Genomic DNA, 20,478 nt, shown 5'->3' with positions numbered 1-20,478 from the left:
TCTTCATCCATAGATTGAATTTGCATTTAATTTTTTTTTCACTTGATGAATTTTTGAAATGAGTATACACAATTTATATATTTTTTTAAATATTTCTTTTTATTAAAAAATTGAAGAGTCTTTTCTTACTAAAATTAAGAAATAAAGAAAAATAGATAAGACATTTTTGTACAGAGAAAAAAACAATGATTTTTTTTTTTTTCACAACTCCAACGTTGATAGTGAACGAGCTTTGTGTGTTGAGAGTCCACAGTGCTTTATATACAAATAGATTGTACACACTAGGAAATTATATTTTATCTAATATAAAATGATAACAAAAAGAAATCATAAAAATAACATTACTATATATAATATAAAATGTGATTTATACACTAGTGGGAACAAAGTATGGAAATTCGTCCATACTTGAGTGAAAATATAGACGAAACTATAATTATATTTATATAAAACTCGACTTAATAAAAAATAAGAGATGTGAATATGGACAAGTTTTTTATTTTTTCATTTTATTATTATTTTTGATGTTATTGGCATGAGAACCGGCAAATTATCAATGAATAATATTTAATTTACATTAGACAGCTTGTAAAGGGCTGTTATTTTCAACAGGCTGTCAAGGAGAGGATATAAAATAACAAAAGAGAGAGAAGAGGCAAACAAGGAGTTATCTCTCTCTTGTCATTAAATCACGGATACTTATCTCCACGTTAAGATTTTAAACATTTTAAGATCGCTCGGCTATCCCCCTTTCACAAAGCGGTCTCCCTTTTTTACAAGAGCTATTACATTTATCATAAAAATTAGGAAATTCGATTATTGATGAATTCATTTACAATTATTATTATTAATATTTATTTTTATTTTATTTTTTTTTTCGCGAAAGAAACGTTTGTCGGGTGCTATTTTGATTCGCTTTCTCTAACAATCATCTGACAGTTACTACGTGAATGCCATACAAAGGCATCAAGTGAACAGCGACGTCAAATACGCACCTTCAAAACTTGCTATTGTAAGGTCTTTCGTTTTCCGGTGGCCACACATGCAGCACACTCTAACACCTTCCTCCCCGAGTTATGGCTCCCGTTTAAAGTACGGCGCTCTCTTTGTTTTTATCACTCGAGTAGTTCCCTATCCCGTCCGTATTTCCTTGATACTCATACTTCATATTTTTGTATATTTTTCACTCAATGTAGCTCCGACCAACTTTTCGTTCACGTGTTGCGTAAAAAATAAACGTCAATGATTATTAATATGGCGCGCGATCGTGTGTCTGGGTTTTTGTATCGTTTTTACATCTAAATGTATGTATTATCTTTTTTTATTTATCAATTCTTAGGGTACCAAAAAAGTGAAAAATTGAGTTTAATCAATAAAAATTTTTTTTTCAAAAATAATAAGAGTAAATACCGAGATAACAAATAATAAAGATAAATAATACCCTACGTAATAATAAAATTATCAAGAACACGCGATTTAGGACTTGGCACATTTTTTTAATATCCCCAGTAGTTCTCAACTTATGCAATAAAACAGATAATCAGTAGATTTGTTGAAGCTACGTTTTCAGAGTATGTCGGAGAGAGTTGGCGACATGTAGGTATATTGTGGTTAAATTCTTACGAGCAAAGTATATCTGCGTACATGTCACCAAGTCCCTTCGATACACTCTGAAAACGTAGCTTCGAAAAGTCTAATAATTATGTTCTTACTTATTGTTTTTTATGATCATTCAACACTAAAAACCTTAACAAACTTGACATTACAAAATTAACAAAAAAGAAAGAATAAAATTTATGAAATGACAAAAGTTGAGAATAACTGGGTCACTATATAGATGTACTAAAGGCGTAGTGAGTTTTTTTCAAAATGGCACGCGACATATTTTTTATTCTTTGGTAGATGAATCAAAGTTATATTTTACATGTACTCCTTTTATGAAAAAATCGTGAGAAAATTTTTAGTTATTTACGAAGACAGATATTTTTAAATCATTTGCTTATAAAACTTTACGCTAAAACATGCTAATTGGAAGTTAAATTTAACGGAAACGGTACTAAAAATATTCATTAAATTTAAAAAACTTATTTATGTAAACGTTAATAGCTTATATTTTAAATTTCAACAGTTTTGTAAGAAAATTATTTTTTGCGTAAAGTTCTGAAAAAATAAAAATATGTGCCAAGATCTGAATCGTTTTTTTTCTTTCTACTACCTAAAATATCGAAAAATAAAAGAAGATTTTTTTCATATTCATACGTAACGTAAGTTGATTAAAGTATTTAAAGATATATTATTATTATTATTATTATTACCATTACATATATATATATATATCCCCCTTCTGAGAAAATGTTTTGTTTAAATACATACATTTAGGTGTACAAACAATACAAAAACATAATCACGCGCGAGCACTCATATTGATAATTATTGACGTTCACTTTTTATGCAACATGTATACGAGAAGTTTTCGGGTGCTACATTGGCGAAAAGTGTATACAAAAGTTTTGAAGAAACTTGGGATAAAGAGAAGGGGTGAGAGAGAGAAAGAGACAAAGAGTGAGGTGAGTGAGGGTGTATACGGGAGATGCCGGCACTTAGTGAGATCGAAGGAACGGAGGTGATCAAGGGATTACTCTCGAGTGAATGTTAACAAAGAGAGGGTCCGTACTTTACGGGGCCATACACGGGGACTGGAAGGTGAGAGCTGTGCTGCAGTGTCCACCCAAACGAAAAAACCTCACAATTCTGCAAGTAATTGAAAGTGCATATACAACGCTAAAATATGCACCTTCAAAACTTGCTATTGTAAGGTCTTTCGTTTTCCGGTGGCCACACATGCAGCACACTCTAACACCTTCCTCCCCGAGTTATGGCTCCCGTTAAAAGTACGGCGCTCTCTTTGTTTTTATCACTCGAGTAGTTCCCTATCCCGTCCGTATTTCCTTGATACTCATACTTGATATTTTTGTATATTTTTCACTCAATGTAGCTCCGACCAACTTTTCGTTCACGTGTTGCGTAAAAAATAAACGTCAATGATTATTAATATGGCGCGCGATCGTGTGTCTGGGTTTTTGTATCGTTTTTACATCTAAATGTATGTATTATCTTTTTTTACTTATCAATTTTTAGGGTACCAAAAAAGTGAAAAATTGAGTTTAATCAATAAAAATTTTTTTTTCAAAAATAATAAGAGTAAATACCGAGATAACAAATAATAAAGATAAATAATACCCTACGTAATAATAAAATTATCAAGAACACGCGATTTAGGACTTGGCACATTTTTTTAATATCCCCAGTAGTTCTCAACTTATGCAATAAAACAGATAATCAGTAGATTTGTTGAAGCTACGTTTTCAGAGTATGTCGGAGAGAGTTGGCGACATATAGGTATATTGTGGTTAAATTCTTACGAGCAAAGTATATCTGCGTACATGTCACCAAGTCCCTTCGATACACTCTGAAAACGTAGCTTGGAAAAATCTAATAATTATGTTCTTACTTAATGTTTTTTTTTGATCATTCAACACTTAAAACCTTAACAAACTTGACATTACAAAATTAACAAAAAAGAAAGAATAAAATTTATGAAATGACAAAAGTTGAGAATAACTGGGTCACTATATAGATGTACTAAAGGCGTAGTGAGTTTTTTTCAAAATGGCACGCGACATATTTTTTATTCTTTGGTAGATGAATCAAAGTTGTATTTTACATATACTCCTTTTATGAAAAAATCGTGAGAAAATTTTTAGTTATTTACGAAGACAGATATTTTTAAATCATTTGCTTATAAAACTTTACGTTAAAACATGCTAATTGGAAGTTAAATTTAACGGAAACGGTACTACAAATATTCATAAAATTTTAAAAACTCATTTATGATAACGTTAATAGCTTATATTTTAAATTTCAACGGTTTTGTAAGATAATTATTTTTTGCATAAAGTTCTGAAAAAATAAAAATATGTGCCAAGATCTGAATCGTTATTTTTCTTTCTACTACCTAAAATATCGAAAAATAAAAGAAGATTTTTTTCATATTCATACGTTACGTAATTTGTTTTAAGAATTTAAAGATATATTATTATTATTATTAATATGTATATATATATGTTGCGATAATGTTCTGTTTTAATACATACATTTAGGTATTTAAACAATACAAAAACACAGTCACGCGCGAGCGCTCATATTGATAATTATTGACGTTCACTTTTTATGCAACATGTATACGAGAAGTTTTCGGGTGCTACATTGGCGAAAAGTGTATACAAAAGTTTTGAAGAAACTTGGGATAAAGAGAAGGGGTGAGAGAGAGAAAGAGACAAAGAGTGAGGTGAGTGAGGGTGTATACGGGAGATGCCGGCACTTAGTGAGATCGAAGGAACGGAGGTGATCAAGGGATTACTCTCGAGTGAATGTTAACAAAGAGAGGGTCCGTACTTTACGGGGCCATACACGGGGACTGGAAGGTGAGAGCTGTGCTGCAGTGTCCACCCAAACGAAAAAACCTTCCAAATCTGCAAGTCAGTGAAACCGCATATACGTCGCTGCTCTATTGATGCCCCTGTATGTGATTCATTCACGTAGTAACGATGAGATAATTGTCAAGATCGCGACATCAAAATAGCATCTGACGAAGGTTCCTTTCGCGTTCCGAAAATGTTTTCACCTTGGGCAGAAACACAAGTTGTAGTTTCTGCCCAAGGTGAGAACATTTTCGTCCCTCGGGCCCACTGCTATGCCCCAATGGCACACTCCCCGCCCGCCAATTACTTCCCGACAAAGTACGGGAAGAAACATTCTGACCCTGCCAGGCCCAAAGTTCGTTCCCGCTCTAGGGTGGAAAGTAATGGGCGGAAAGTGAGCCCTATGGCGTTATTACGCCCTAGGGCACACTTTCCACCCGCCATCTACTTTCCACCCTAGAGCGGGAACGAACTTTTCCCCCCTGGGGCATTTTTGAGGTGCCCCCAGTAGACCCGACAGGACTCGCCGCATAAGTTCCATCGCCCCGCAGCTACCTTACGTCCGCAAAAATCTGACGACGACTACCATTGGGCCTGGCAGGGCCAGAATGTTTCTTCCCGCCCGTGGGCGGAAAGTAATTGGCGGGCGGAGAGTGTGCCGTAAGGCGCACAACACTGCGCCAGAGGGGGGAAATGGTAGTTGTCGTCGGATAAGTGGGACGGCCCGAGGTAGCTGCGGACCGATGTCGCATATGCGCCGAGTCCTATACTTCCTACTGAGGGAACACCAGACTCTCAAAAATGCCTTAGGTAGGGAAGTAAAATTAATTAAATAATAATAATAATTGTAAATGAATGGCCAAAAGCGACAACCGAATATATGCTGAAGTATACCTGTACGTATATTGTATAGGTGTACCTCAGCCTATAATTGGGTATCACTTTGGCCAACGCAACCTAATGTAATACTTTTTTTTTTCTTCTCTTCAATGATGTTCCAAAAAAAAGGACGACTACTCTGTGAAAGCGGGATAACCGAGAAATCTTGACAAGCTGATATACAAGCGTAATATCAATTTGAATAATTTCATTTTTTTCTCTTTCTTCCTCACAATCTGTTTGCCTCCCGTTGTTAATTTTTTACAAAAGTCTATCCTTCCCTGTCTCTTCTATTGTTATACATCTTCTCCTTAAACCAATAACAACCCCCACAAGCACAGAAGGAAAGGACGCGATCGAGGGATATCTCTTTCGGTCGTCGATACACATAATAATAATAATAATAATCATAAAAATAATATCATCTATAGTAATGCAATTTAAAAAAAGTCGATAAGCGTCGTTGCGCTCCCTTTCCTTCTCTTGCCGCTCGTCTCTCTTACGGCTCGTATTTTTTCTTTTCTTTTTTTTTATCTACTATACGCAGTGCCTCGCGCGATTTGTTTAAACTATACCTTAATTTAAAATATATGCTCATTTATAATATGTATAAACTATATACAACATTGTCTCATGTCTCTATATAGGTATGTGAGTGCGCCCTCCTTCAGAGCCACGGGGAAGGGCGCGCGTTACGCATAATTTCTGTACTTATTTTAATTACTAATAATTACTAATTAGCAGTGGCAAGCTGGCCAGCTGGCTTGAGTCTCTATAAGCACCATATCAAGATTTCACCAGTAAAAGTCACTACAAACCCTCGACGAATTTAGATAGCTGATCCTGCGGCGTCATGGGGGTAATGTCGTTGCCGTCTTGGCCACCAACGGCAGCGTTCGCCGCCGCAGGCGACTGATGAAGGGGCAACTGGACACCCGGATGCGGTCCAGGCTGTCCTGGTTGACCACCGGCCGTCGCTTGGCTCAACTGCGACAGCATCATCTCACTGGGGCCACCGAGCTCGTGTGCCGGCGAATGTGTGGGCGTGCCGCCCGCGTGACCTGGATGATGGTGAGGCGAGGGTACGGGGCCAGCGCGGGGCGAGGGAACGGGCTGATTTCGCGGAGACGGTACCGGTTGGGGCGATCGTATAGGAGGTGGCGAGCGTACCGATTGCATCAGTTGCTGCTGCACCGAAGAGATTCCCGGAGGTCCCATCACGCCCTGGGGAGACGGGACCGGCGGTGGCGTCAGTTTAAGTCCCGGCTGTACGTAGCCCTGTTCGTTGAATCCACTGTAACCTGTGACAATGAAATCGCATTGTCATTTTCATCATCTCATTCGATTGTTTCGTTACATTATTATGTTGAAATTGAAAAAAAAAAGTTTCGACAAACTTACCCAGCATTGGAGGCCTGATGGGTCTCTGCTGGCCGTAGGGAGGTGCGGATGGCTGAGTGAAGGGCTGCGAGCCCACGACAGATGCCGCCGCCGCGGCTGCTGCCTGTTGCTGGGCAGCGTTCTGCTGCTGTTGCCTCTGTATCATGAGTAACTGTTGCTGTTTCAGCCACTGAGGATTGTGTTGCATGTTCATTTGCTGCTGGCTCTGCTGCTGTTGCTGCTGCAAAGCGAGGGCCTGCTTTTCATAAATAGTATGGGGTTTTGACACATTATTATGGATCAAGCATCGTGTTAAAGCTGCTGTTAGAATCACTTAGTAGCAATAAAAAATTTAAAAAAATATCAAATACTGCGGTAAAGTATAACTTACTTGGCGTTGTTTGATGAATGCAGCCATAAGAGGTGGGTTACTTTTGAGTATGTGCAATATTTGGTTTTGCTGCTCGGGCGTGTTGGGGCTTTTGAGTGTTTGCATCAACTGCTGCAGAGCTTGTTTTCCCGCAACATTCTGGCCCACTTGTCCCGCAGAACCCAACATACCGGGTTTCCGAGCCATTTGACCTCCAATAACAGCCATTCCTGGCTGAATTTGTTGTTGAGGCTGCGGTTGTTGCTGCTGCTGCTGTGGAGGGAGAAGCTGCGGGGCTTGCTGCCGTAGGCTAGCATTTTGTTGCATCACTGCATTTGGTTGATATCTAAAGTTCAGTGTACTATTGCTACAAGTAAAAAAATTAAATTAAAGATTAGTAATATTCATTAAAAAAAAAAAATTAAAAATTTCACGAATCAAGATTATTACCAGCCAATACTTACTTTGGCCACTGATCCATGGGTAAAAGATGTGCGCCACCGGGATTAGCCATCTGTACGGGCATTGGCCTTTGCATCTGAGGCGGAGGCATGACGCCACCTGGTTTTCCGGCAACCGCGCCCATATTAACCCCGAGACCACCAACGCCGACTCCGCCTGGCGTCACCTTGCCGTAACCGACGACATGTGGTGCTTGCTGTCTTGCTGCTTCTTCCTGCACTTGCTTAACCACCTGGAGAACGTGAGCAGGAGGCGTTTGCGTACCGGGTTTCATGCCGATACCAGGCTGATGGTGTGGCGACGGCAGTGACGTTGGACTTATGCCTGGCTTCATCGTTACGCCCGAGGGCATCGTCGTGTTCACTGGTGTCGAGCCTGTTTGCATGCTCAATTCGGAGCCTGCTGAGCGAGTATTTGTCATCACAGCCATACGTCGCCTAGAAATTTTTAAAATGTGGCCATTAAATACAATTCACTCCTTTGGAGTTACATTAGTATGACGCTTAAAGTGAAAAAGATTTTCACAATCAAGTATATTAAACGACAAACACGTAAATGGAAGCATTATATTAGTAAAGAAGATAAAAGTTATTAGGCATCAAAGAACTCAAGGATTAATAAACATTAAAACGTCGCGCGCGCATCTCAACCTTGAAGATATTTTTAGACATTTAGTGCTAATGAAATTCTCGGTTTTGCTGGCATTCAATGATACTGGTATGCAACCAAGAAATATTTTGAATCGGTATAATAAACTTGAAATCGCTTGAATTATTTTCTTTCTTCAAATTGATACCCATAGCGTTTATTTTCCCAAGAATATCTAGTAATGTATAATAAACGAAAATTACTTTATCAATTGAGCCTGCTGCAGACGGTGGTGTTGTTGTTGTTGCTTCAGTTTTTGTTTGATGTTGAAACAGTAAGGCACTGGACATTTTGGTTCAGGACAAGAGCGTGCATGATGGCAGACAAGAGCAATGAGCTGTTTGCAAATCGGACAGCCACCGTTCTTTTTTCGCTTGCACGTCTTTACGTGATTGACCACTCGCTTCATCCTCTGGCAGCTGGCTAACCGGCAATTGGCGTCTTTGCATTGACATGCGTGCACCAAAGATTGTATGCACCTTTGTAACGAAAACTTTCGCGATTCCTGTTGGCAAAACAAATTGAATGACGGTTAGATATAATTCAAACGCTAATAATTTTACTGAAAGTTAACTTTCAACGACAAAAAACATTGCATACACCTACGTACATTTAAATACAAAATAGCTATAGATGTACAAAGATGAATATGAAAATGACGGTACTGTGAAAAAAAAAAAAAAAAAAAAAAAAAAAAAAAAAAAAAAAAAAAGAAAAAGAAAAAAAGTTATATTAAAAACAAAATACGTACTATTGCATTTACTTGTTTTGCATCTGCCGGCGACGATCCATCGTCCAAATCCAAACCAAGTTTTTCCATGGGATGTGGATGACCTTCCGTTTCTTTACAACTTAGACATAAATCAAAATCCTGAAAAAGAATGTTGAAAGAATGTGATTTTTGTTTCCAAAGCAAAAATAATACGCTGTAGCAGACAAAAATCATACTTACATCGCAAACCGCGCAGTGATACCTTGTGTCGATGTGATCCTTACTATATATAAGTATAGCCCATTCATGCCGTGTACGAATTTTTTAAGGTAAAATTGTACGTTGGACTTGGAATGGGCAAATTACTTTAAGTCCCACTAGACACCTAAGCGTTACAATTCACACTTAGGTAACACTGGGACTAGTAACATTTTATTAATCAAACTACTACTGCTCACCTTGAAGTCCAATACTATTCGTTCTTGCATGCCCTTTTCTAGCATCTTTTTGTACCAATCTTGTAACCTTTTAGGCTTCGGTATTCTCTGATCGCCAGGATGACAGAAGAAAATATATATTTTAAAAATAATTACTACAAAAATAAGTAGACTTTTACTTGGTTCTATTGTCTTCTATTCATGCATAATATAATTACATACGGACATATCGATTGCACTTGGAGGAGGTTATTCAGATTTTTTACCCAAATTAAGAAAGCAAAATACGATAAAAAACAAAAATTTAACGATTCTTAGAATCGTAAAAATGTAAGTACGTTTGAAGAGAAAATTTTCTCCAAGGGCTTAAAGATATATCGGTTGAAATACGTACAATTTTGTATGTATGAAATCGAATATTAATAAAAAAAATGTTGGCATGAATATTTTTACTGACCTGTTCTGGTACGAGAAGTACTTAGCGTCCCTTGCTATCGTACACAATTGCTTGCCGAAACAGCACATAACTTGTGGATTGAACGTATATTTTCTGCCGCAACAGTATCCCAGCGCGTGCATCACAGGATCAATTTCTTTTTCAAAGACTTCCGATAACTGCAAAAATACAACATGTAAATGATTACAAAAAAGTTACACTATAGCATGAAAATTACCTTGAAGACACAAAATTAAAAGCTGCTTACCTTTGTACAGTATCTATAAACCTTGGAAGTCAGAGCCAAGTTTTCTAATACATCGGATAAGAAAATGGTTATGAAGAAACCAAAGATTTTAAAAAATAGATAAATGCGCGGGTATAATATTATTGACTTCTTGGCTCTTCATCCATAGATTGAATTTGCATTTAATTTTTTTTTCACTTGATGAATTTTTGAAATGAGTATACACAATTTATATATTTTTTTAAATATTTCTTTTTATTAAAAAATTGAAGAGTCTTTTCTTACTAAAATTAAGAAATAAAGAAAAATAGATAAGACATTTTTGTACAGAGAAAAAAACAATGATTTTTTTTTTTTTCACAACTCCAACGTTGATAGTGAACGAGCTTTGTGTGTTGAGAGTCCACAGTGCTTTATATACAAATAGATTGTACACACTAGGAAATTATATTTTATCTAATATAAAATGATAACAAAAAGAAATCATAAAAATAACATTACTATATATAATATAAAATGTGATTTATACACTAGTGGGAACAAAGTATGGAAATTCGTCCATACTTGAGTGAAAATATAGACGAAACTATAATTATATTTATATAAAACTCGACTTAATAAAAAATAAGAGATGTGAATATGGACAAGTTTTTTATTTTTTCATTTTATTATTATTTTTGATGTTATTGGCATGAGAACCGGCAAATTATCAATGAATAATATTTAATTTACATTAGACAGCTTGTAAAGGGCTGTTATTTTCAACAGGCTGTCAAGGAGAGGATATAAAATAACAAAAGAGAGAGAAGAGGCAAACAAGGAGTTATCTCTCTCTTGTCATTAAATCACGGATACTTATCTCCACGTTAAGATTTTAAACATTTTAAGATCGCTCGGCTATCCCCCTTTCACAAAGCGGTCTCCCTTTTTTACAAGAGCTATTACATTTATCATAAAAATTAGGAAATTCGATTATTGATGAATTCATTTACAATTATTATTATTAATATTTATTTTTATTTTATTTTTTTTTTCGCGAAAGAAACGTTTGTCGGGTGCTATTTTGATTCGCTTTCTCTAACAATCATCTGACAGTTACTACGTGAATGCCATACAAAGGCATCAAGTGAACAGCGACGTCAAATACGCACCTTCAAAACTTGCTATTGTAAGGTCTTTCGTTTTCCGGTGGCCACACATGCAGCACACTCTAACACCTTCCTCCCCGAGTTATGGCTCCCGTTTAAAGTACGGCGCTCTCTTTGTTTTTATCACTCGAGTAGTTCCCTATCCCGTCCGTATTTCCTTGATACTCATACTTCATATTTTTGTATATTTTTCACTCAATGTAGCTCCGACCAACTTTTCGTTCACGTGTTGCGTAAAAAATAAACGTCAATGATTATTAATATGGCGCGCGATCGTGTGTCTGGGTTTTTGTATCGTTTTTACATCTAAATGTATGTATTATCTTTTTTTACTTATCAATTTTTAGGGTACCAAAAAAGTGAAAAATTGAGTTTAATCAATAAAAATTTTTTTTTCAAAAATAATAAGAGTAAATACCGAGATAACAAATAATAAAGATAAATAATACCCTACGTAATAATAAAATTATCAAGAACACGCGATTTAGGACTTGGCACATTTTTTTAATATCCCCAGTAGTTCTCAACTTATGCAATAAAACAGATAATCAGTAGATTTGTTGAAGCTACGTTTTCAGAGTATGTCGGAGAGAGTTGGCGACATGTAGGTATATTGTGGTTAAATTCTTACGAGCAAAGTATATCTGCGTACATGTCACCAAGTCCCTTCGATACACTCTGAAAACGTAGCTTGGAAAAATCTAATAATTATGTTCTTACTTAATGTTTTTTTTTGATCATTCAACACTTAAAACCTTAACAAACTTGACATTACAAAATTAACAAAAAAGAAAGAATAAAATTTATGAAATGACAAAAGTTGAGAATAACTGGGTCACTATATAGATGTACTAAAGGCGTAGTGAGTTTTTTTCAAAATGGCACGCGACATATTTTTTATTCTTTGGTAGATGAATCAAAGTTATATTTTACATGTACTCCTTTTATGAAAAAATCGTGAGAAAATTTTTAGTTATTTACGAAGACAGATATTTTTAAATCATTTGCTTATAAAACTTTACGCTAAAACATGCTAATTGGAAGTTAAATTTAACGGAAACGGTACTAAAAATATTCATTAAATTTAAAAAACTTATTTATGTAAACGTTAATAGCTTATATTTTAAATTTCAACAGTTTTGTAAGAAAATTATTTTTTGCGTAAAGTTCTGAAAAAATAAAAATATGTGCCAAGATCTGAATCGTTTTTTTTCTTTCTACTACCTAAAATATCGAAAAATAAAAGAAGATTTTTTTCATATTCATACGTAACGTAAGTTGATTAAAGTATTTAAAGATATATTATTATTATTATTATTATTACCATTACATATATATATATATATCCCCCTTCTGAGAAAATGTTTTGTTTAAATACATACATTTAGGTGTACAAACAATACAAAAACATAATCACGCGCGAGCACTCATATTGATAATTATTGACGTTCACTTTTTATGCAACATGTATACGAGAAGTTTTCGGGTGCTACATTGGCGAAAAGTGTATACAAAAGTTTTGAAGAAACTTGGGATAAAGAGAAGGGGTGAGAGAGAGAAAGAGACAAAGAGTGAGGTGAGTGAGGGTGTATACGGGAGATGCCGGCACTTAGTGAGATCGAAGGAACGGAGGTGATCAAGGGATTACTCTCGAGTGAATGTTAACAAAGAGAGGGTCCGTACTTTACGGGGCCATACACGGGGACTGGAAGGTGAGAGCTGTGCTGCAGTGTCCACCCAAACGAAAAAACCTCACAATTCTGCAAGTAATTGAAAGTGCATATACAACGCTAAAATATGCACCTTCAAAACTTGCTATTGTAAGGTCTTTCGTTTTCCGGTGGCCACACATGCAGCACACTCTAACACCTTCCTCCCCGAGTTATGGCTCCCGTTAAAAGTACGGCGCTCTCTTTGTTTTTATCACTCGAGTAGTTCCCTATCCCGTCCGTATTTCCTTGATACTCATACTTGATATTTTTGTATATTTTTCACTCAATGTAGCTCCGACCAACTTTTCGTTCACGTGTTGCGTAAAAAATAAACGTCAATGATTATTAATATGGCGCGCGATCGTGTGTCTGGGTTTTTGTATCGTTTTTACATCTAAATGTATGTATTATCTTTTTTTACTTATCAATTTTTAGGGTACCAAAAAAGTGAAAAATTGAGTTTAATCAATAAAAATTTTTTTTTCAAAAATAATAAGAGTAAATACCGAGATAACAAATAATAAAGATAAATAATACCCTACGTAATAATAAAATTATCAAGAACACGCGATTTAGGACTTGGCACATTTTTTTAATATCCCCAGTAGTTCTCAACTTATGCAATAAAACAGATAATCAGTAGATTTGTTGAAGCTACGTTTTCAGAGTATGTCGGAGAGAGTTGGCGACATATAGGTATATTGTGGTTAAATTCTTACGAGCAAAGTATATCTGCGTACATGTCACCAAGTCCCTTCGATACACTCTGAAAACGTAGCTTGGAAAAATCTAATAATTATGTTCTTACTTAATGTTTTTTTTTGATCATTCAACACTTAAAACCTTAACAAACTTGACATTACAAAATTAACAAAAAAGAAAGAATAAAATTTATGAAATGACAAAAGTTGAGAATAACTGGGTCACTATATAGATGTACTAAAGGCGTAGTGAGTTTTTTTCAAAATGGCACGCGACATATTTTTTATTCTTTGGTAGATGAATCAAAGTTGTATTTTACATATACTCCTTTTATGAAAAAATCGTGAGAAAATTTTTAGTTATTTACGAAGACAGATATTTTTAAATCATTTGCTTATAAAACTTTACGTTAAAACATGCTAATTGGAAGTTAAATTTAACGGAAACGGTACTACAAATATTCATAAAATTTTAAAAACTCATTTATGATAACGTTAATAGCTTATATTTTAAATTTCAACGGTTTTGTAAGATAATTATTTTTTGCATAAAGTTCTGAAAAAATAAAAATATGTGCCAAGATCTGAATCGTTATTTTTCTTTCTACTACCTAAAATATCGAAAAATAAAAGAAGATTTTTTTCATATTCATACGTTACGTAATTTGTTTTAAGAATTTAAAGATATATTATTATTATTATTAATATGTATATATATATGTTGCGATAATGTTCTGTTTTAATACATACATTTAGGTATTTAAACAATACAAAAACACAGTCACGCGCGAGCGCTCATATTGATAATTATTGACGTTCACTTTTTATGCAACATGTATACGAGAAGTTTTCGGGTGCTACATTGGCGAAAAGTGTATACAAAAGTTTTGAAGAAACTTGGGATAAAGAGAAGGGGTGAGAGAGAGAAAGAGACAAAGAGTGAGGTGAGTGAGGGTGTATACGGGAGATGCCGGCACTTAGTGAGATCGAAGGAACGGAGGTGATCAAGGGATTACTCTCGAGTGAATGTTAACAAAGAGAGGGTCCGTACTTTACGGGGCCATACACGGGGACTGGAAGGTGAGAGCTGTGCTGCAGTGTCCACCCAAACGAAAAAACCTTCCAAATCTGCAAGTCAGTGAAACCGCATATACGTCGCTGCTCTATTGATGCCCCTGTATGTGATTCATTCACGTAGTAACGATGAGATAATTGTCAAGATCGCGACATCAAAATAGCATCTGACGAAGGTTCCTTTCGCGTTCCGAAAATGTTTTCACCTTGGGCAGAAACACAAGTTGTAGTTTCTGCCCAAGGTGAGAACATTTTCGTCCCTCGGGCCCACTGCTATGCCCCAATGGCACACTCCCCGCCCGCCAATTACTTCCCGACAAAGTACGGGAAGAAACATTCTGACCCTGCCAGGCCCAAAGTTCGTTCCCGCTCTAGGGTGGAAAGTAATGGGCGGAAAGTGAGCCCTATGGCGTTATTACGCCCTAGGGCACACTTTCCACCCGCCATCTACTTTCCACCCTAGAGCGGGAACGAACTTTTCCCCCCTGGGGCATTTTTGAGGTGCCCCCAGTAGACCCGACAGGACTCGCCGCATAAGTTCCATCGCCCCGCAGCTACCTTACGTCCGCAAAAATCTGACGACGACTACCATTGGGCCTGGCAGGGCCAGAATGTTTCTTCCCGCCCGTGGGCGGAAAGTAATTGGCGGGCGGAGAGTGTGCCGTAAGGCGCACAACACTGCGCCAGAGGGGGGAAATGGTAGTTGTCGTCGGATAAGTGGGACGGCCCGAGGTAGCTGCGGACCGATGTCGCATATGCGCCGAGTCCTATACTTCCTACTGAGGGAACACCAGACTCTCAAAAATGCCTTAGGTAGGGAAGTAAAATTAATTAAATAATAATAATAATTGTAAATGAATGGCCAAAAGCGACAACCGAATATATGCTGAAGTATACCTGTACGTATATTGTATAGGTGTACCTCAGCCTATAATTGGGTATCACTTTGGCCAACGCAACCTAATGTAATACTTTTTTTTTTCTTCTCTTCAATGATGTTCCAAAAAAAAGGACGACTACTCTGTGAAAGCGGGATAACCGAGAAATCTTGACAAGCTGATATACAAGCGTAATATCAATTTGAATAATTTCATTTTTTTCTCTTTCTTCCTCACAATCTGTTTGCCTCCCGTTGTTAATTTTTTACAAAAGTCTATCCTTCCCTGTCTCTTCTATTGTTATACATCTTCTCCTTAAACCAATAACAACCCCCACAAGCACAGAAGGAAAGGACGCGATCGAGGGATATCTCTTTCGGTCGTCGATACACATAATAATAATAATAATAATCATAAAAATAATATCATCTATAGTAATGCAATTTAAAAAAAGTCGATAAGCGTCGTTGCGCTCCCTTTCCTTCTCTTGCCGCTCGTCTCTCTTACGGCTCGTATTTTTTCTTTTCTTTTTTTTTATCTACTATACGCAGTGCCTCGCGCGATTTGTTTAAACTATACCTTAATTTAAAATATATGCTCATTTATAATATGTATAAACTATATACAACATTGTCTCATGTCTCTATATAGGTATGTGAGTGCGCCCTCCTTCAGAGCCACGGGGAAGGGCGCGCGTTACGCATAATTTCTGTACTTATTTTAATTACTAATAATTACTAATTAGCAGTGGCAAGCTGGCCAGCTGGCTTGAGTCTCTATAAGCACCATATCAAGATTTCACCAGTAAAAGTCACTACAAACCCTCGACGAATTTAGATAGCTGATCCTGCGGCGTCATGGGGGTAATGTCGTTGCCGTCTTGGCCACCAACGGCAGCGTTCGCCGCCGCAGGCGACTGATGAAGGGGCAACTGGACACCCGGATGCGGTCCAGGCTGTCCTGGTTGACCACCGGCCGTCGCTTGGCTCAACTGCGACAGCATCATCTCACTGGGGCCACCGAGCTCGTGTGCCGGCGAATGTGTGGGCGTGCCGCCCGCGTGACCTGGATGATGGTGAGGCGAGGGTACGGGGCCAGCGCGGGGCGAGGGAACGGGCTGATTTCGCGGAGACGGTACCGGTTGGGGCGATCGTATAGGAGGTGGCGAGCGTACCGATTGCATCAGTTGCTGCTGCACCGAAGAGATTCCCGGAGGTCCCATCACGCCCTGGGGAGACGGGACCGGCGGTGGCGTCAGTTTAAGTCCCGGCTGTACGTAGCCCTGTTCGTTGAATCCACTGTAACCTGTGACAATGAAATCGCATTGTCATTTTCATCATCTCATTCGATTGTTTCGTTACATTATTATGTTGAAATTGAAAAAAAAAAGTTTCGACAAACTTACCCAGCATTGGAGGCCTGATGGGTCTCTGCTGGCCGTAGGGAGGTGCGGATGGCTGAGTGAAGGGCTGCGAGCCCACGACAGATGCCGCCGCCGCGGCTGCTGCCTGTTGCTGGGCAGCGTTCTGCTGCTGTTGCCTCTGTATCATGAGTAACTGTTGCTGTTTCAGCCACTGAGGATTGTGTTGCATGTTCATTTGCTGCTGGCTCTGCTGCTGTTGCTGCTGCAAAGCGAGGGCCTGCTTTTCATAAATAGTATGGGGTTTTGACACATTATTATGGATCAAGCATCGTGTTAAAGCTGCTGTTAGAATCACTTAGTAGCAATAAAAAATTTAAAAAAATATCAAATACTGCGGTAAAGTATAACTTACTTGGCGTTGTTTGATGAATGCAGCCATAAGAGGTGGGTTACTTTTGAGTATGTGCAATATTTGGTTTTGCTGCTCGGGCGTGTTGGGGCTTTTGAGTGTTTGCATCAACTGCTGCAGAGCTTGTTTTCCCGCAACATTCTGGCCCACTTGTCCCGCAGAACCCAACATACCGGGTTTCCGAGCCATTTGACCTCCAATAACAGCCATTCCTGGCTGAATTTGTTGTTGAGGCTGCGGTTGTTGCTGCTGCTGCTGTGGAGGGAGAAGCTGCGGGGCTTGCTGCCGTAGGCTAGCATTTTGTTGCATCACTGCATTTGGTTGATATCTAAAGTTCAGTGTACTATTGCTACAAGTAAAAAAATTAAATTAAAGATTAGTAATATTCATTAAAAAAAAAAAATTAAAAATTTCACGAATCAAGATTATTACCAGCCAATACTTACTTTGGCCACTGATCCATGGGTAAAAGATGTGCGCCACCGGGATTAGCCATCTGTACGGGCATTGGCCTTTGCATCTGAGGCGGAGGCATGACGCCACCTGGTTTTCCGGCAACCGCGCCCATATTAACCCCGAGACCACCAACGCCGACTCCGCCTGGCGTCACCTTGCCGTAACCGACGACATGTGGTGCTTGCTGTCTTGCTGCTTCTTCCTGCACTTGCTTAACCACCTGGAGAACGTGAGCAGGAGGCGTTTGCGTACCGGGTTTCATGCCGATACCAGGCTGATGGTGTGGCGACGGCAGTGACGTTGGACTTATGCCTGGCTTCATCGTTACGCCCGAGGGCATCGTCGTGTTCACTGGTGTCGAGCCTGTTTGCATGCTCAATTCGGAGCCTGCTGAGCGAGTATTTGTCATCACAGCCATACGTCGCCTAGAAATTTTTAAAATGTGGCCATTAAATACAATTCACTCCTTTGGAGTTACATTAGTATGACGCTTAAAGTGAAAAAGATTTTCACAATCAAGTATATTAAACGACAAACACGTAAATGGAAGCATTATATTAGTAAAGAAGATAAAAGTTATTAGGCATCAAAGAACTCAAGGATTAATAAACATTAAAACGTCGCGCGCGCATCTCAACCTTGAAGATATTTTTAGACATTTAGTGCTAATGAAATTCTCGGTTTTGCTGGCATTCAATGATACTGGTATGCAACCAAGAAATATTTTGAATCGGTATAATAAACTTGAAATCGCTTGAATTATTTTCTTTCTTCAAATTGATACCCATAGCGTTTATTTTCCCAAGAATATCTAGTAATGTATAATAAACGAAAATTACTTTATCAATTGAGCCTGCTGCAGACGGTGGTGTTGTTGTTGTTGCTTCAGTTTTTGTTTGATGTTGAAACAGTAAGGCACTGGACATTTTGGTTCAGGACAAGAGCGTGCATGATGGCAGACAAGAGCAATGAGCTGTTTGCAAATCGGACAGCCACCGTTCTTTTTTCGCTTGCACGTCTTTACGTGATTGACCACTCGCTTCATCCTCTGGCAGCTGGCTAACCGGCAATTGGCGTCTTTGCATTGACATGCGTGCACCAAAGATTGTATGCACCTTTGTAACGAAAACTTTCGCGATTCCTGTTGGCAAAACAAATTGAATGACGGTTAGATATAATTCAAACGCTAATAATTTTACTGAAAGTTAACTTTCAACGACAAAAAACATTGCATACACCTACGTACATTTAAATACAAAATAGCTATAGATGTACAAAGATGAATATGAAAATGACGGTACTGTGAAAAAAAAAAAAAAAAAAAAAAAAAAAAAAAAAAAAAAAAAAAGAAAAAGAAAAAAAGTTATATTAAAAACAAAATACGTACTATTGCATTTACTTGTTTTGCATCTGCCGGCGACGATCCATCGTCCAAATCCAAACCAAGTTTTTCCATGGGATGTGGATGACCTTCCGTTTCTTTACAACTTAGACATAAATCAAAATCCTGAAAAAGAATGTTGAAAGAATGTGATTTTTGTTTCCAAAGCAAAAATAATACGCTGTAGCAGACAAAAATCATACTTACATCGCAAACCGCGCAGTGATACCTTGTGTCGATGTGATCCTTACTATATATAAGTATAGCCCATTCATGCCGTGTACGAATTTTTTAAGGTAAAATTGTACGTTGGACTTGGAATGGGCAAATTACTTTAAGTCCCACTAGACACCTAAGCGTTACAATTCACACTTAGGTAACACTGGGACTAGTAACATTTTATTAATCAAACTACTACTGCTCACCTTGAAGTCCAATACTATTCGTTCTTGCATGCCCTTTTCTAGCATCTTTTTGTACCAATCTTGTAACCTTTTAGGCTTCGGTATTCTCTGATCGCCAGGATGACAGAAGAAAATATATATTTTAAAAATAATTACTACAAAAATAAGTAGACTTTTACTTGGTTCTATTGTCTTCTATTCATGCATAATATAATTACATACGGACATATCGATTGCACTTGGAGGAGGTTATTCAGATTTTTTACCCAAATTAAGAAAGCAAAATACGATAAAAAACAAAAATTTAACGATTCTTAGAATCGTAAAAATGTAAGTACGTTTGAAGAGAAAATTTTCTCCAAGGGCTTAAAGATATATCGGTTGAAATACGTACAATTTTGTATGTATGAAATCGAATATTAATAAAAAAAATGTTGGCATGAATATTTTTACTGACCTGTTCTGGTACGAGAAGTACTTAGCGTCCCTTGCTATCGTACACAATTGCTTGCCGAAACAGCACATAACTTGTGGATTGAACGTATATTTTCTGCCGCAACAGTATCCCAGCGCGTGCATCACAGGATCAATTTCTTTTTCAAAGACTTCCGATAACTGCAAAAATACAACATGTAAATGATTACAAAAAAGTTACACTATAGCATGAAAATTACCTTGAAGACACAAAATTAAAAGCTGCTTACCTTTGTACAGTATCTATAAACCTTGGAAGTCAGAGCCAAGTTTTCTAATACATCGGATAAGAAAATGGTTATGAAGAAACCAAAGATTTTAAAAAATAGATAAATGCGCGGGTATAATATTATTGACTTCTTGGCTCTTCATCCATAGATTGAATTTGCATTTAATTTTTTTTTCACTTGATGAATTTTTGAAATG

The 20,478-nt window shown here is 37.5% G+C and overlaps 2 protein-coding genes across 7 annotated transcripts; both read right to left on the bottom strand.

Annotated features, from left to right (window-relative positions):
- Nucleotides 1-72: 72 nt before the first annotated feature.
- Nucleotides 73-10,129, bottom strand: LOC149375363 (CREB-binding protein-like). 3 transcript variants are annotated; one of them, XM_089589066.1, is made up of 9 exons: nt 10,074-10,129; nt 9,827-9,984; nt 9,173-9,477; nt 8,972-9,091; nt 8,424-8,725; nt 7,575-8,009; nt 7,132-7,477; nt 6,762-6,996; nt 73-6,661 (listed from the first exon to the last, which is right to left on the bottom strand). In XM_089589066.1, the coding sequence occupies exons 4-9, from the start codon at nt 9,038-9,040 to the stop codon at nt 6,171-6,173; spliced, it is 1,878 nt and encodes a 625-aa protein (XP_089445192.1). In that variant the 5' UTR covers nt 9,041-9,091; nt 9,173-9,477; nt 9,827-9,984; nt 10,074-10,129; the 3' UTR covers nt 73-6,170. The 3 variants fall into 3 exon arrangements, with proteins under 3 accessions (XP_089445192.1, XP_089445193.1, XP_089445191.1); XM_089589067.1 differs by having other exon boundaries at nt 6,762-6,981; XM_089589065.1 differs by having other exon boundaries at nt 6,762-6,999; nt 10,074-10,122.
- Nucleotides 10,130-10,280: 151 nt separating this feature from the next.
- Nucleotides 10,281-20,338, bottom strand: LOC149375362 (CREB-binding protein-like). Of its 4 annotated transcripts, none has more exons than XM_089588981.1 (9): nt 20,283-20,338; nt 20,036-20,193; nt 19,382-19,686; nt 19,181-19,300; nt 18,633-18,934; nt 17,784-18,218; nt 17,341-17,686; nt 16,971-17,205; nt 10,281-16,870 (listed from the first exon to the last, which is right to left on the bottom strand). In XM_089588981.1, exons 4-9 carry the CDS (start codon nt 19,247-19,249, stop codon nt 16,380-16,382), a joined length of 1,878 nt encoding a protein of 625 aa, XP_089445107.1. In that variant the 5' UTR covers nt 19,250-19,300; nt 19,382-19,686; nt 20,036-20,193; nt 20,283-20,338; the 3' UTR covers nt 10,281-16,379. The 4 variants fall into 4 exon arrangements, with proteins under 4 accessions (XP_089445107.1, XP_089445108.1, XP_089445105.1 ...); XM_089588982.1 differs by having other exon boundaries at nt 16,971-17,190; XM_089588979.1 differs by having other exon boundaries at nt 16,971-17,208; nt 20,283-20,331.
- Nucleotides 20,339-20,478: the final 140 nt, after the last annotated feature.

Source organism: Copidosoma floridanum, unplaced genomic scaffold (genome assembly GCF_036245765.1).
Source record: "Copidosoma floridanum isolate Cflo_tuat_1 unplaced genomic scaffold, Cflo_Japanese_pri ptg000007l, whole genome shotgun sequence".
Lineage (NCBI taxonomy): Eukaryota > Metazoa > Arthropoda > Insecta > Hymenoptera > Encyrtidae > Copidosoma > Copidosoma floridanum.
This window is presented reverse-complemented; position numbering and strand designations above follow the sequence as displayed.